The sequence below is a fragment of the Paralichthys olivaceus genome, chromosome 10 (assembly GCF_024713975.1).
Source record: "Paralichthys olivaceus isolate ysfri-2021 chromosome 10, ASM2471397v2, whole genome shotgun sequence".
NCBI classification, from domain to species: Eukaryota; Metazoa; Chordata; class Actinopteri; order Pleuronectiformes; family Paralichthyidae; genus Paralichthys; species Paralichthys olivaceus.
Window position 1 is genome coordinate 4393821 of NC_091102.1, and position 12624 is coordinate 4406444.

General features: G+C 40.7%; 1 protein-coding gene across 32 annotated transcripts in view; it reads left to right on the forward strand.

Annotated features, from left to right (window-relative positions):
* neb (nebulin) overlaps nucleotides 1–12624 on the forward strand; it is a 52853-nt gene that overhangs the window by 8027 nt on the left and 32202 nt on the right. For 30 of the 32 annotated variants that reach the window (XM_069533427.1, XM_069533431.1, XM_069533425.1 and 27 more), the window contains 41 exons: nucleotides 468–584; nucleotides 695–796; nucleotides 892–999; nucleotides 1112–1216; nucleotides 1330–1428; nucleotides 2003–2107; nucleotides 2228–2335; nucleotides 2462–2575; nucleotides 2858–3055; nucleotides 3149–3256; nucleotides 3363–3461; nucleotides 3565–3669; nucleotides 3780–3887; nucleotides 4004–4315; nucleotides 4423–4629; nucleotides 4725–4829; nucleotides 4928–5035; nucleotides 5121–5432; nucleotides 5580–5786; nucleotides 5880–5984; nucleotides 6137–6244; nucleotides 6359–6670; nucleotides 6821–7027; nucleotides 7131–7235; nucleotides 7330–7437; nucleotides 7551–7862; nucleotides 7979–8185; nucleotides 8292–8396; nucleotides 8534–8641; nucleotides 8746–9057; nucleotides 9153–9359; nucleotides 9446–9550; nucleotides 9664–9771; nucleotides 9879–10190; nucleotides 10292–10495; nucleotides 10709–10813; nucleotides 10947–11054; nucleotides 11320–11631; nucleotides 11745–11948; nucleotides 12106–12210; nucleotides 12305–12412. In XM_069533427.1, the coding sequence (XP_069389528.1) occupies nucleotides 468–584; nucleotides 695–796; nucleotides 892–999; nucleotides 1112–1216; nucleotides 1330–1428; nucleotides 2003–2107; nucleotides 2228–2335; nucleotides 2462–2575; nucleotides 2858–3055; nucleotides 3149–3256; nucleotides 3363–3461; nucleotides 3565–3669; nucleotides 3780–3887; nucleotides 4004–4315; nucleotides 4423–4629; nucleotides 4725–4829; nucleotides 4928–5035; nucleotides 5121–5432; nucleotides 5580–5786; nucleotides 5880–5984; nucleotides 6137–6244; nucleotides 6359–6670; nucleotides 6821–7027; nucleotides 7131–7235; nucleotides 7330–7437; nucleotides 7551–7862; nucleotides 7979–8185; nucleotides 8292–8396; nucleotides 8534–8641; nucleotides 8746–9057; nucleotides 9153–9359; nucleotides 9446–9550; nucleotides 9664–9771; nucleotides 9879–10190; nucleotides 10292–10495; nucleotides 10709–10813; nucleotides 10947–11054; nucleotides 11320–11631; nucleotides 11745–11948; nucleotides 12106–12210; nucleotides 12305–12412 (6594 nt within the window). The remainder of the gene's footprint in view (nucleotides 1–467; nucleotides 585–694; nucleotides 797–891; nucleotides 1000–1111; nucleotides 1217–1329; nucleotides 1429–2002; nucleotides 2108–2227; nucleotides 2336–2461; nucleotides 2576–2857; nucleotides 3056–3148; nucleotides 3257–3362; nucleotides 3462–3564; nucleotides 3670–3779; nucleotides 3888–4003; nucleotides 4316–4422; nucleotides 4630–4724; nucleotides 4830–4927; nucleotides 5036–5120; nucleotides 5433–5579; nucleotides 5787–5879; nucleotides 5985–6136; nucleotides 6245–6358; nucleotides 6671–6820; nucleotides 7028–7130; nucleotides 7236–7329; nucleotides 7438–7550; nucleotides 7863–7978; nucleotides 8186–8291; nucleotides 8397–8533; nucleotides 8642–8745; nucleotides 9058–9152; nucleotides 9360–9445; nucleotides 9551–9663; nucleotides 9772–9878; nucleotides 10191–10291; nucleotides 10496–10708; nucleotides 10814–10946; nucleotides 11055–11319; nucleotides 11632–11744; nucleotides 11949–12105; nucleotides 12211–12304; nucleotides 12413–12624) is intronic. The other 2 variants (XM_069533452.1, XM_069533451.1) reach the window with 2 other exon arrangements.

The window sequence follows — 12624 nt, forward strand, 5'->3', positions numbered from 1 at the left end:
CACACACACACGCTCAAGCTCAAGTATTTTTGTAGGAACTATCTCATGGGGAAGACATGACAGAGAGTTGACCTGTGTCTCAGAGTAGTGTGTGATTCAACGCAAAGAGACACGCTGGTCTGAGCGAACACATGCACTGCGTTACTGAGAGACCTACACTTGGTTCACTGTCACTGCACAATCCCAGTGTGTAGTTTCACCAGTTTCTAGAAACAACATAATAAACTAGAGTGACACTCAGTAGAGCGCATAGCGGCACCAAACCACACACATTCCACCCCGAGATATTAGTTCCCTAAATGTGCCAGATTTTTTCATTTGTGCATTATTCCCTGGGAAATTGTTGAAAATGTCAAGAAGTCTATAGTTATTTCTAGTCATGAGTGACTGTAGCAGCTTTATTATGTTATATGAGTTATATATTCCTCTCTTCTTATTCTCACTAATCTCCATATTTCTGTGTTCAGGTCCAATACAAGAAGCAATATGAGAAATCAAAGGCACAGGCTGATTACAACACGCTCCCCGCCACTGAGAATCCTCTCCTCCGACAACTCAGATACGCTGGAAACATCCTCAGTGATGTAAGTGTCTGAGGAACGATACGTAGAAAATGAATTTTCAATCACAGTAGAGACTGCTTAGATGATTGACATGGTTATGGGTTCAACATTTGTTTTAATATTATTTGCAGAAAGTGTATAAGGCCAGCTATGAGAAATCCAAGGGTTTCAGCATCAACTACTGTGACACGCCCAAGTTTCAGATGGACTCCGTACTTAAACAGTTCACTGGGGTAAGAATCCTTCGCAAGAGACTTTTCAGAAATCATTCTCATTGCTTAGAGAATTTTTTTTTTATTCCTAAATATGAATATCTCTCTTTTTTTAGAACCATTACAAAGACAAGTATGAAAATGAGGTGAAGGGCCACTACATTGGAAGCTATGAAGATCTCTATATGCTTCACTGCCAGAAAGTTGAGGAAATGAAGAACGAGGTAAGTCACTGCAATCTCTCCTCTCCATCTTTCTACATTAAATCCCTGTTGTAAGAATTAATTAAGTGCTTCATTAAATCTTTCCTCACAATCTGCATATCTTGTCTTGCAGCAAATGTATAAAGCTGAATATGAAGACATTAAAACACGATGCTTCTTCCCTCAAACGATTACGCCTGAGTATGAGGCTTCGAAGAAGCTTCATCAGTGTGTTGATGTGAGTAATCCTAATTGATAAAATACAAATATGAAGTAGATCTGATTCACATTACTCTTCTTTTGTACAATTATGTGTGTCACAAAGTTTTTCTTTTGTCTTACGGATTGTAGAAAGTTTACCGGCAACATCCAGGCACTGTGAAATTTACACAAGTGGTGGATTCCCCAGTTCAGGTTCAAGCCGCCATCAACGCCAAACAGCTAAGTGATGTATGTACCAATTATGAACCACCTCCTCTTAGTATTCATATAAAATACAATACAATATCTCAGAAACATTTGCTTTACAAGGTGATGTAATATTAATCGATATGAACGTTACTATCATTTGAATTATTTATTACATATTCTCGCATGCATATAAATCAAAGGGATTCATATAAAGTTGTCGTGAACATGGTTATTTTACACATTATCCATCTATTGACTGGAATTTCTACAATCGTCAGTAAATGTATAAGATCTAATTCTTCCAGACATGCAAATCACCCTAAAATGTGCCCTATCATCCACGTTGCCCAGCTGTCCTTCCGTGGGCACCATGGAAACTGGAGAGCCATCTCTCTGTAGTATAAATAGCAACAAGCATTCAGTTTGCCCAGAATAAACCCTGTGATCAGAGAGGGGGGGATGTAGGAAAAGGGACAGTCATATGTCTCCAATAGAACCCAGCTGCTACACTGCTGCCCTCCAGTGCCAGAAAATCAAACAGCAGTTTGTGTTTATTGTGTCTTGAATTAGATAAAAACTATTTTAATTTTTATCACTTGTGTTCTTTCTACAGTTGAACTATAAGGCAAAGTATGAGGAAACCAAGTGCAAGAATAGTCTGCCCCCGGATTATCCCTTCTTCATCCAGTCCAGAGTTAACGCCTTTAACCTCAGTGATGTAAGTAACTCTTTATTTGTAAATACTCTCCACTTCATTTCTATTCATCCATAAAAGGTCAGTTGCTCTAACTTGATATACATTTTTAATATCCTGAATTGTACGATTCTCTCGTTGCAGAACTGTTATAAGTACGATTGGGAGAAATCCAAAGCAAAAAAGTTCGAGGTCAAGGGTGATGCCATCTCGATCCTTGCTGCCCGTGCTCACACAAACATAGCCAGTGACGTAAGTATGCTACAATTTCAGCCGTTGCAGATTTCTCGCTTCACTTTCTTGCTCTGTATTTCAGTTACTTTCATTACTCTGTTTGGTCGCAGTACTTTTTTTTGAGCATGTTATTCTTCTTTGAAGGTGAAATATAAAAAGGAGTACGAGAAGAACAAGGGACAGATGGTTGGAGCCCTCAGCATCAACGACGATCCCAAGATCTTACACTCCGTTCACGTCGCCAACATCCAGAGTGATGTGAGTCTTCATTACTCACATTTTCCCTTATATTCATTCTAGAACTGAATGAGAATATAAGAGCAGAAATAATAGAACCGAGTTAAGACGTCATTTAAACAATCTCTTGTGAAAACCTTTAATAAATGAGTTCTCTAAAGTCTAGTTTTTTAAATTGATCTTTTGTTTGTTGTTTTTAATTCAGTTTTTTTATACTCTTGTGTTTTCTACCTACTTCCACTGTTGTAACTTCTGTTTGAAAAAGTGCTGCATGAATAAATCTTTTCTCACCTATTTCCACAGCGCAATTATAAAAAGGACTATGAAAAGATTAAAACCAAGTACCATACACCTCTGGACATGATGTCAGTCACCTTGGCTAAGAAATCCCAGGCGATTGCCAGCATGGCTGGATATAGGAAAATCAACCCCAACTACTTCCTGCCCTATGACAGTGTGCTGCTGGATCTGGCCAAGAAAGCCAACATCATCCAGAGTGACGTAAGATTAGACAAACTTCATGAGGTTTAATTACTGACACATTTTCAAGGAAGAATTATGTGTTGAAACCATAAATTTTTTTCTCTATCACAGAACGGTTACAAGTCTGACTACAACTCCTACACCAAGGGTACACCATGGGTCCCCTTTGGCTCTATGGGGGTGGAAACCGCAAAGAAAGCGGCAGAGATCCTCAGTGAGGTATGTGTGAAACAGTGTCACTTCAGTCTCCCAGGTTAGACTTTCCCCCTGCTGTTCTATGTTTGGCAGAAAATATCACATAACGTGTTGATTGTGTATATTACAGAAAAAATACAGACAACACCCAGACACCTTTAAATTCACTTCGATCGATGACCATCCTACCATGATGCAGGCCAAAGTGAACCAGCTTCAGAGGAGTGACGTGAGTCTTCCATCAATCGCACTGTTAATTCTGGAGAAAGAACTCTGCGCTGATTTTAATCTGTACATGTGACATTTACCTTCGTTGTCTTCTTTCCTTGCAGCTGTTCTACAAGAGAGGTCTCGAGGAGATTCATCAGAAGTATTCTCTGCCTCCTGATGTCCCTGAGTTCCTCCAGGCCAAGTGCAATGCCTACAACATCAGCAAGGTGATACAAATACTGAGAGATCACATTTTTTAATTCTATAAATAAAATAAGACTCATTGCTCTATTTCAGTCTTCATGTCTTTTACTGTTGTTTGTATCTGTCATTCCAGAATACCTACAAGCTTGCCTGGCAGGAGAGAATTGCCAAAGGTTATGACATGAGGAATGATGCTATCTCTGTGATCGCTGCCAAAGCTGCCAGACATGCGGCCAGCGATGTAAGTTTTCTAAAAGACTGAGGCAACCTTGCTATGTACCAGGTATAATACACATTTTACAATGCCGAGGGAATATAACTTGTAATTAAAGATGCTACATGCCTTTCACTTTTTAGGTCCAATATAAAAAGGCCTACGAGAAGGCCAGAGGCCACCATGTTGGCTTCCGCAGCCTCCAGGACGATCCTCTGCTGGTTCACTACATGGAGGTGGCCAAGCTGCAGAGTGACAAGAACTACAAGAAGGACTACCACAAGGCCAAGCTGAAGTATCACACCCCAGTGGACATGATGAGTTTGGCTCATGCAAAACATGCCTCATTAGTGCAGACCTTTGCTGGTTACAAGCAGCACAACCATAACTACTGTCTTCTGCCTGGTTCTATGAGTCTGGACCTCGCTCGCAACATGAACTTCAACGCCAGTGATGTAAGTTTCATTTTCCCTTTAAGCGAACATCATTTTGACAAATACTTACTGGTGTTTTCACATGAAAATTACTTTTCATTTCTCACTTGTTTCTTTATCATTTTCAGTATAACTATAAAATGGATTACGAGGTCGGAGTTAAGGGAACTGGCTGGATTCCCATTGGTTCCCTGGAGGTGGAGAAAGCCAAAACAGCAGCTGCAGCTCTGGATGAGAGGAAGTATCGTCAACACCCTGACACCCTCAAATTCACCAGTCCTTATGACTCCATGAGCATGGAGCTGGCCAAGACCAACTCCAAGATCCTGAATATGGTGAGGAGAAAGAAACAGAAGAACTCATAATATAAAATCTATGAATTTCTTTTTAGAAATAGACATAAAACAAACCCTTCAATGTTTTTATACAGAAAGAGTACAAGGCCAGTGGAGAGAAGTTCATGCACACTTACCATCTCCCTGCTGATGCCCCTGAACTGATGCAAGCCAGATACAACGCTGTCAACATCAGCAAGGTTAGTTGCAGATTCCTTAAAAACAGTTGCTGCCTTTCTTGATACATAAAAAAAACATTGCTATATCTGGAACAAAGACTGATTATCTTTTCGTTTAGAATTGCTACACCTATGAACATCGTCAAGATCTGCTCAAAGGACATCACGTGAAAGAAGATTCTATTCCTATAATTGCTGCAAAATCTTCCAGGGACATTGCCAGCAATGTAAGTTGTGATTATACTTTTACTAATATTATTCAAAATCTTTGGTAGTGTTATTCATAATTGCTAATGTTTTTCGTTTATAAAGTACAAGTACAAGCTGGCTTACGAGAAGGCCAGAGGCCACCATGTTGGCTTCCGCAGCCTCCAGGACGATCCTCTGCTGGTTCACTACATGGCTGTGGCTAAGATGCAGAGTGAGAAGAACTACAAGAAGGACTACCACAAGGCCAAGCTGAAGTATCACACCCCAGTGGACATGATGAGCGTGGTCCAGGCCAAGCATGCCTCTACTGTTCAGACTATGGCTGGATACAGAAAGATCCCTCACAGCTTCATTCTCCTGCCTGACAACTTGCACCTTCAGCGGTGTCGCAACATGATGGAGATTCAGAGCGATGTGTGTTTTCACTTTTCACCTATATGTTTTACCATATTGTAATACAAATATGCATTTTCTAATGTAAGTCATTTGATTGACATACACAGGAGAAAAACAATATGTGATGTTCGATGACACTATCTTTTTTTCTTTATATGTCTGCAGAATCTGTACAAGTCAGATTATAGCAACTTCTCCAAAGGCACAGGATGGATCCCTATTGGTTCTCTGGATGTTGAGAAGGCCAAAACTGCTAGCGCTGCATTGGATGAAAGAAGCTACCGCCAGCATCCCAGCTCTCTGAAATTCACAAGCAAGATCGATGCCATGAACATGACTCTGGCTATTTCCAACTCAAAGCAGCTGAACCATGTAAAAATGTTTTGTCTCTCTAATATATTGAAATACTAAAGCATGTTGGTTCAAACGTTCTCTTACAAATATATCTTGTTTTCCTTCCTCTAGGCTGCATACAAAGCTTCTGGTGAGAAGTTCATGCACACTTATCATCTGCCTGCTGACAGCCCCGAGTTCCTCCAGGCTAAGTTCAATGCCCAGACCGTTAGTGAGGTTAGAGCACAATACATCAAAAATCGAAATCAATATTAAATGTTGTTTTATCAGCAAATATACAAGACAAAGGAAAATGACTTACCTTAAAATGCCATCTTCATGTGTTTCAGCAGCATCTGTGTACCTAACACTTCTTTGTTTATCAACAGAGTCACTACAGGCACAAGTGGCTGGAAGATATTGCTAAGGGATACGACATGAAGCCTGACGCTATTTCTATCCTGCATGCCAAGCAAGGCAGACATATTGCCAGCAATGTATGTAAATCTTACACTTACCCAAAACAGTTTTTTGTCTTCTACAAATCTCAGTTAAAATAAATGAATCAGCCATAATCTACGAGTAACTAATTCCTTTCTTTTTTCTTTTAGGTCCAATACAAGAAAGAATATGAGAAGGCCAGAGGCCACCATGTTGGCTTCCGCAGCCTCCAGGACGATCCTCTGCTGGTCCACTACATGGAGGTGGCTAAACTGCAGAGCGACAAGAACTACAAGAAGGACTACCACAAGGCCAAGCTGAAGTATCACACCCCAGTGGACATGATGAGCGTGGTCCAGGCCAAGCATGCCTCTACTGTTCAGACTATGGCTGGATACAGAAAGATCCCACACAGCTTCATTCTCCTGCCTGACAACTTGCACCTTCAGCGGTGTCGCAACATGAACACCCATTCAAGTGATGTGAGTGGGCAGGGGCCGTTTTTAAAACCTTGTCTTAAATGTGATGACATTAAGTATACACTACATTGTGGGCTTGATTTAAAGTTGAAAGAACTTCATGTTAACTTTAGAAATAATATGTATCGTATCTTTATTTCCTAATTTTTTCAGTTTGATTACAAGTCTGAATGGAACAACTACATCAGAGGTATTGGATGGGTCCCTATTGGTTCAATTGGAGTTGAGACTGCCAAGGTTGGTGGTCAGATTCTGAGCGAACACAAGTACCGCACACATCCATCCAACTTCAAGTTCAAGAAGCTGATGGACTCCATGGACTTGACTCTGGCTACTGCCAACAACCAGATCATGAACAAGGTGAAACATGTTTAAATGTGTAGTGCTACTTTGCAAAATATGGATAATATTCTTGCCAATGTGCAACATACAAACATTATTTTTCTGGTGTCTTTATTTACAGAAATCCTACACTGCAGCTTGGGAAAACGACAAACGGACAGTTCACGTCATGCCCGATTCCCCTGAGATCGTCCTGGCCAAGGCTAATGCTCTCAACATGAGCAATGTCAGGCATTAAATTACATTACAAATCCTTATTTTAATCAGTTTAGCTTAGTTAGATGTATTTTGTTCATATGAATTTGTTTGTCTTTCGACAGAAACTTTACAAAGCTGGTGTTGTGGAGATGGCGAATAAGGGCCATCATCTCAAAGCAGATGCTATCTCAATTGTGGCTGCTAAGTCTGGTACCACTATTGCCAGTAATGTAAGTTGTAAGACATTTTTTATATGAAATCAATATTCTCAATGTAGCTACTGGAATTCATCTTATAGAACATTGCAGTTTCTGTGAGTGACAAAGTATGTGTTTGCTCACAGTACAAGTACAAGCTGGCTTACGAGAAGGCCAGAGGCCACCATGTTGGCTTCCGCAGCCTCCAGGACGATCCTCTGCTGGTTCATTACATGGAGGTAGCTAAGCTGCAGAGCGACAAGAACTACAAGAAGGACTACCACAAGGCCAAGCTGAAGTATCACACCCCAGTGGACATGATGAGCGTGGTCCAGGCCAAGCATGCCTCTACTGTTCAGACTATGGCTGGATACAGACAAATCCAGCACAATTACGCTCTCCTCCCTGATGCTGTTAACCTTGTGCTGGCTCGCACCATGAATGTCCAGTCCAGTGATGTAAGTTCAAATTGCTGTGCTATGCCTACAATAATAATATCTATTTAGAAATGCAGATAATGATTAATAATTGTAGTTTGATCCCTAAGATTCATGAGGTCTTGCATTTCTTTCAGTTTGATTACAAGTCTGAATGGAACAACTACATCAGAGGTATTGGATGGGTCCCTATTGGTTCAATTGGAGTTGAGACTGCCAAGGTTGGTGGTCAGATTCTGAGCGAACACAAGTACCGCACTCATCCATCCAACTTCAAGTTCAAGAAGCTGATGGACTCCATGGACTTGTCTCTGGCTACTGCCAACAACCAGATCATGAACAAGGTGTGGTCTGTTTAACTGTTCCCTAAAGTGCAGGGCCACAAAAATGCTGATAATAATCTGCACATTGCCATTATCATTAATTTGTTTTTCTGGTGATTGTTTACAGAAAGCATACACTGCAGCTTGGGATACGGACAAACGCACAGTCCACATCATGCCAGATTCTCCTGAGATCGTTCTGGCCAAGGCTAATGCCCTCAACATGAGTAATGTAAGCTTGATCATGGAAACTGATAAATCAACAGCTTCTCATAGTCAATATTGTTGATGCTTAATGATGATCAGTCTGTGAATATTTGTAAACACTCTTTTATTTCACTGTTATGTCACTTTTGTATCTTTCCATAGAAACTTTACAAAGCCGGTGTTGTGGCGATGGCCAATAAGGGCCACAACCTTAAGGGAGATGCCATCTCAATTATTGCTGCCAAGTCTGGTACCACTATTGCCAGTAATGTAAGTTGTAATCTAGAATTAATATTCACAGTATAGCTGCTAAAATTCAAAGTATAGAACATTACAGTTTCTGTGAGTGACAAAGTATGTGTTTGCTCTCACAGTACAAGTACAAACTGGCTTACGAGAAGGCCAGAGGCCACCATGTTGGCTTCCGCAGCATCCAGGACGATCCTCTGCTGGTTCACTACATGGAGGTGGCTAAGCTGCAGAGCGACAAGAACTATAAGAAGGACTACCACAAGGCCAAGCTGAAGTATCACACCCCAGTGGACATGATGAGTGTGGTCCAGGCCAAGAAGGCCTCTGCTGTTCAAACCATGGCTGGATACAAGCAGATTACCTCCCACTACACCGTGCTGCCTGATGCCATGAACCTGCAACTGGCTCGTAACATGCAGTTCATTGCAAGTGATGTATGTAAAAAGTGAAATCAAAGTTTTATATTAATGTTACCATTACTGTATGTAGCTGTGTTGCAAATACTATTTCTGTTGGTACCCCTCCTCAGAACCAGTACAAGAGTGAATATGAAAGCTACATAAAGGGAATAGGATGGGTTCCTATTGGTTCACTGGATGTTGAGAGGGCAAGAATAGCCAACCGGATCTTCAGTGAGAAACAATATCGTCAGAGTCCTTCCAACTTGAAATTCACCAAAGACATGCAATCAATGGATGTGGCACTGGCCACTGCCAACAACCAGATTATGGATAAGGTACTAGATAAGACTTCCAATGAAATTAACAGAAATGTCCTATTAATTATGTGAAATCAAATCAAGTAAATTTTCGTTGTTTTTAGAAATCCTACCTCAAAGCCTGGGAGAAGGACAAGACTTCGATCCACATCATGCCTGATGCAATGGACATTGTTCTGGCCAGAGGCAACAAGAAAAACTTCAGTGAGGTACAGTAAAAATCTATGTATCTTAAGTGCATACATTTTGTTTTGCATAGACCTCTATGTCCTGAAATTAGTACACTGAGCCCAGTTAAAATGTGTATTATCTGTCTCTTAAGAAACTGTACAAATTGGACAATGAGCTGTCCAAGAAGAAGGGCCATCATCTTCGTGGTGATGCCATTGCAGTCCAGGCTGCTAAGGCCTCCACCGTTATCGCTAGTGATGTAAGTATCTGACTGGTATTTCTATACTGTACTGTCTGAGTATAATTACATATCTTTACCCCTCACCAGATTTTAGTGATCAAAACCTTCACACTTGCTTCTTCCAGTACAAGTACAAGACAGGATACCGTAAGCAGGTCGGCCACCACATCGGTGCTCGCTGCGTGCAGGACGACCCTCTGCTCATGCTGGCTCTGAACTCAGCCAGGATTGCCAGTGATGCTCTGTACAAGAAGGACTTCAACAAGTCCAAGACCAAGTTCAACCTGCCAGTGGACATGATGGCATTTGAACTGGCCAAGAAGAACCAGATCCAGGTCAACCACGCCAACTACATCACCCGTTTGCACAACTGGACTTGCCTGCCAGACTCCAACGATGTCGTCCAGGCCAGACTTGCTTATGACATCCAGAGTGATGTGAGTAAATTAATTTTTGTCAAAATGACCATGTTTATGAATGTATATTTTTCCAATTTGGGAAATTTCTCACAACCAAAAACTCTTTTTGTTCTGTCCAGAATGTTTACAAGGAGGATCAGAGAACGATGCAGGGTATTGGATGGGTGCCTATAGGTTCACTGGATGTTGAGAAGGCAAAGAAAGCTGGTGAGATCCTGAGTGAAAGAGGGTATCGTCAGCCCCCAAGCGACTTCAAGTTCAAGGTCACCACTGAGGACATGCCCATGGCTCTGGCTAAGGCCAATGCTGATGTTATGAACAAGGTATTTCTGTTGCAGAAACTAAAAAACTATCCAGCTGATTCTGTTCAAGACTTTCTCAACCTGATAAGAATTTGCTTTATAAATCACTTTTATGAGTTGTCTACTTAATGTTATACGCAGGGTATTTAATTATGAATGCATGTCAGTGACATCTTCATCTAGATATATATTTTTTGTATAAAATCCTAACATCCTGTGAAAATTACTTTACAGAAAGCTTACCATCAAGCCTGGGAGAAAGACAAGACCACTATCCATCTCATGCCTGATGCTATGGATATTCTATTGGCCAAAGCAAACAAAGTCAACTACAGTTTGGTAAGTCTTTCTCAAACACTGTCAAAAAATTTAAGCTGTCACAGTTTCCACAATATACAACATACCTCATAATACTTTACCACTTTTCAGATAATGTTTAATGTTTTTTTTTGTGTTTTTTTCCTTTATACAGAAAACTTACAAGCAGGCAAATGAAGAGGCCAAGAAGAAGGGATACGATCTGCGTAATGATGCCGTTTCCATTATTGCAGCAAGGGCCTCAAGGGATATTGCCAGCGATGTAAAATGATTAAACTTTCACTTTTTGTTATTAACACAAATAATATTTCATGTAACATATATGAGAAATAAATGACAGAAATAAAGATATACTTTACTATTTCATCCTAATAATTCATATTAGCAAAAGCTGAATTTATTATCTACATGATTACATGCTAAATAAATACTGGCATTTCTACTCAGCAAACTCTGAAAATTACATTTCTACTGTTATTATTGTTCTACGTGACATTCTGATCAGTTGTTTTGTCCTTTATTTGCAGTACAAGTACAAGACAGGATACCGTAAGCAGGTCGGCCACCACATCGGTGCTCGCTGCGTTCAGGACGACCCTCTGCTTGTGCTGGCTCTGAACTCAGCCAGGATTGCCAGTGATGCTCTGTACAAGAAGGACTTCAACAAGTCCAAGACCAAGTTCAACCTGCCAGTGGACATGATGGCGTTTGAACTGGCCAAGAAGAACCAGATCCAGGTCAACCACGCCAACTACATCACCCGTTTGCACCAGTGGACTTGCCTGCCAGACTCCAATGATGTCGTCCAGGCCAGACGCGCTTATGACATCCAGAGTGATGTGAGTATGAATGTTTTAATTCAATATTCTGAAAACTTATCCTGATTATGAACGTGTATCTTTTTTAATTTGGGACATTTCTCACAACCAGAAACTCTTTTTGTTCTGAGCAGAATGTTTACAAGGAGGATCAGAGAACGATGCAGGGTATTGGATGGGTGCCTATAGGTTCACTGGATGTTGAGAAAGCAAAGAAAGCTGGTGAGATCCTGAGTGAAAGAGGGTATCGTCAGCCCCCAAGCGACTTCAAGTTCAAGGTCACCACTGAGGACATGCCCATGGCTCTGGCTAAGGCCAATGCTCAGGTTTTGAACAAGGTAAGAAATTCCAATCCAAAAAGTATACAGTGTAATATTAAACTACTCTATCAACTATTTGTGAACATAAAAAGGAAATTATTTTTTCGTAAAAAGGATCACATCCAGGGTTCATATTGTCAGTAAATTGTCATGTTGTTGGTTTCTGTGCCTGCAGAAATCCTATCATGAAGCCTGGGAGAATGAGAAGACAAAGATCCATATTATGCCTGATGCTATGGATGTCCTACTGGCCAAAGCAAACAATGTCAACTACAGCTATGTATGTGCAAAATCTAAGTTATCACGGTAGAAAGGATTACTTGCATGAATAGATGTATGTATGTAATGTCTCTGGGACGTTTGTTTATTTACAGAAAAAGTACAAACAGGCCCATGAAGATGCCAAGAAGAAGGGCTACGATATGCGCAACGATGCCGTCTCTATCATTGCAGCCAGGGCTTCCAGGGACATTGCCAGTGATGTAAGTGTTGAAATGAAAAGTGACAGATATTTGTAATATTCATCATATCGTACAGCAGGTAGGTATTTTAGATGTAGAACATTCTCCCCTATAGGATGTTTGTAATGCATGTCACTGTTGACAGCTGATTCTAGTTTGCCAGAGTAAGTATGGTGAACAAATGACTTAATTTTACCCACTGTACAAAGTGTGAATGTAACTAGAACACACAA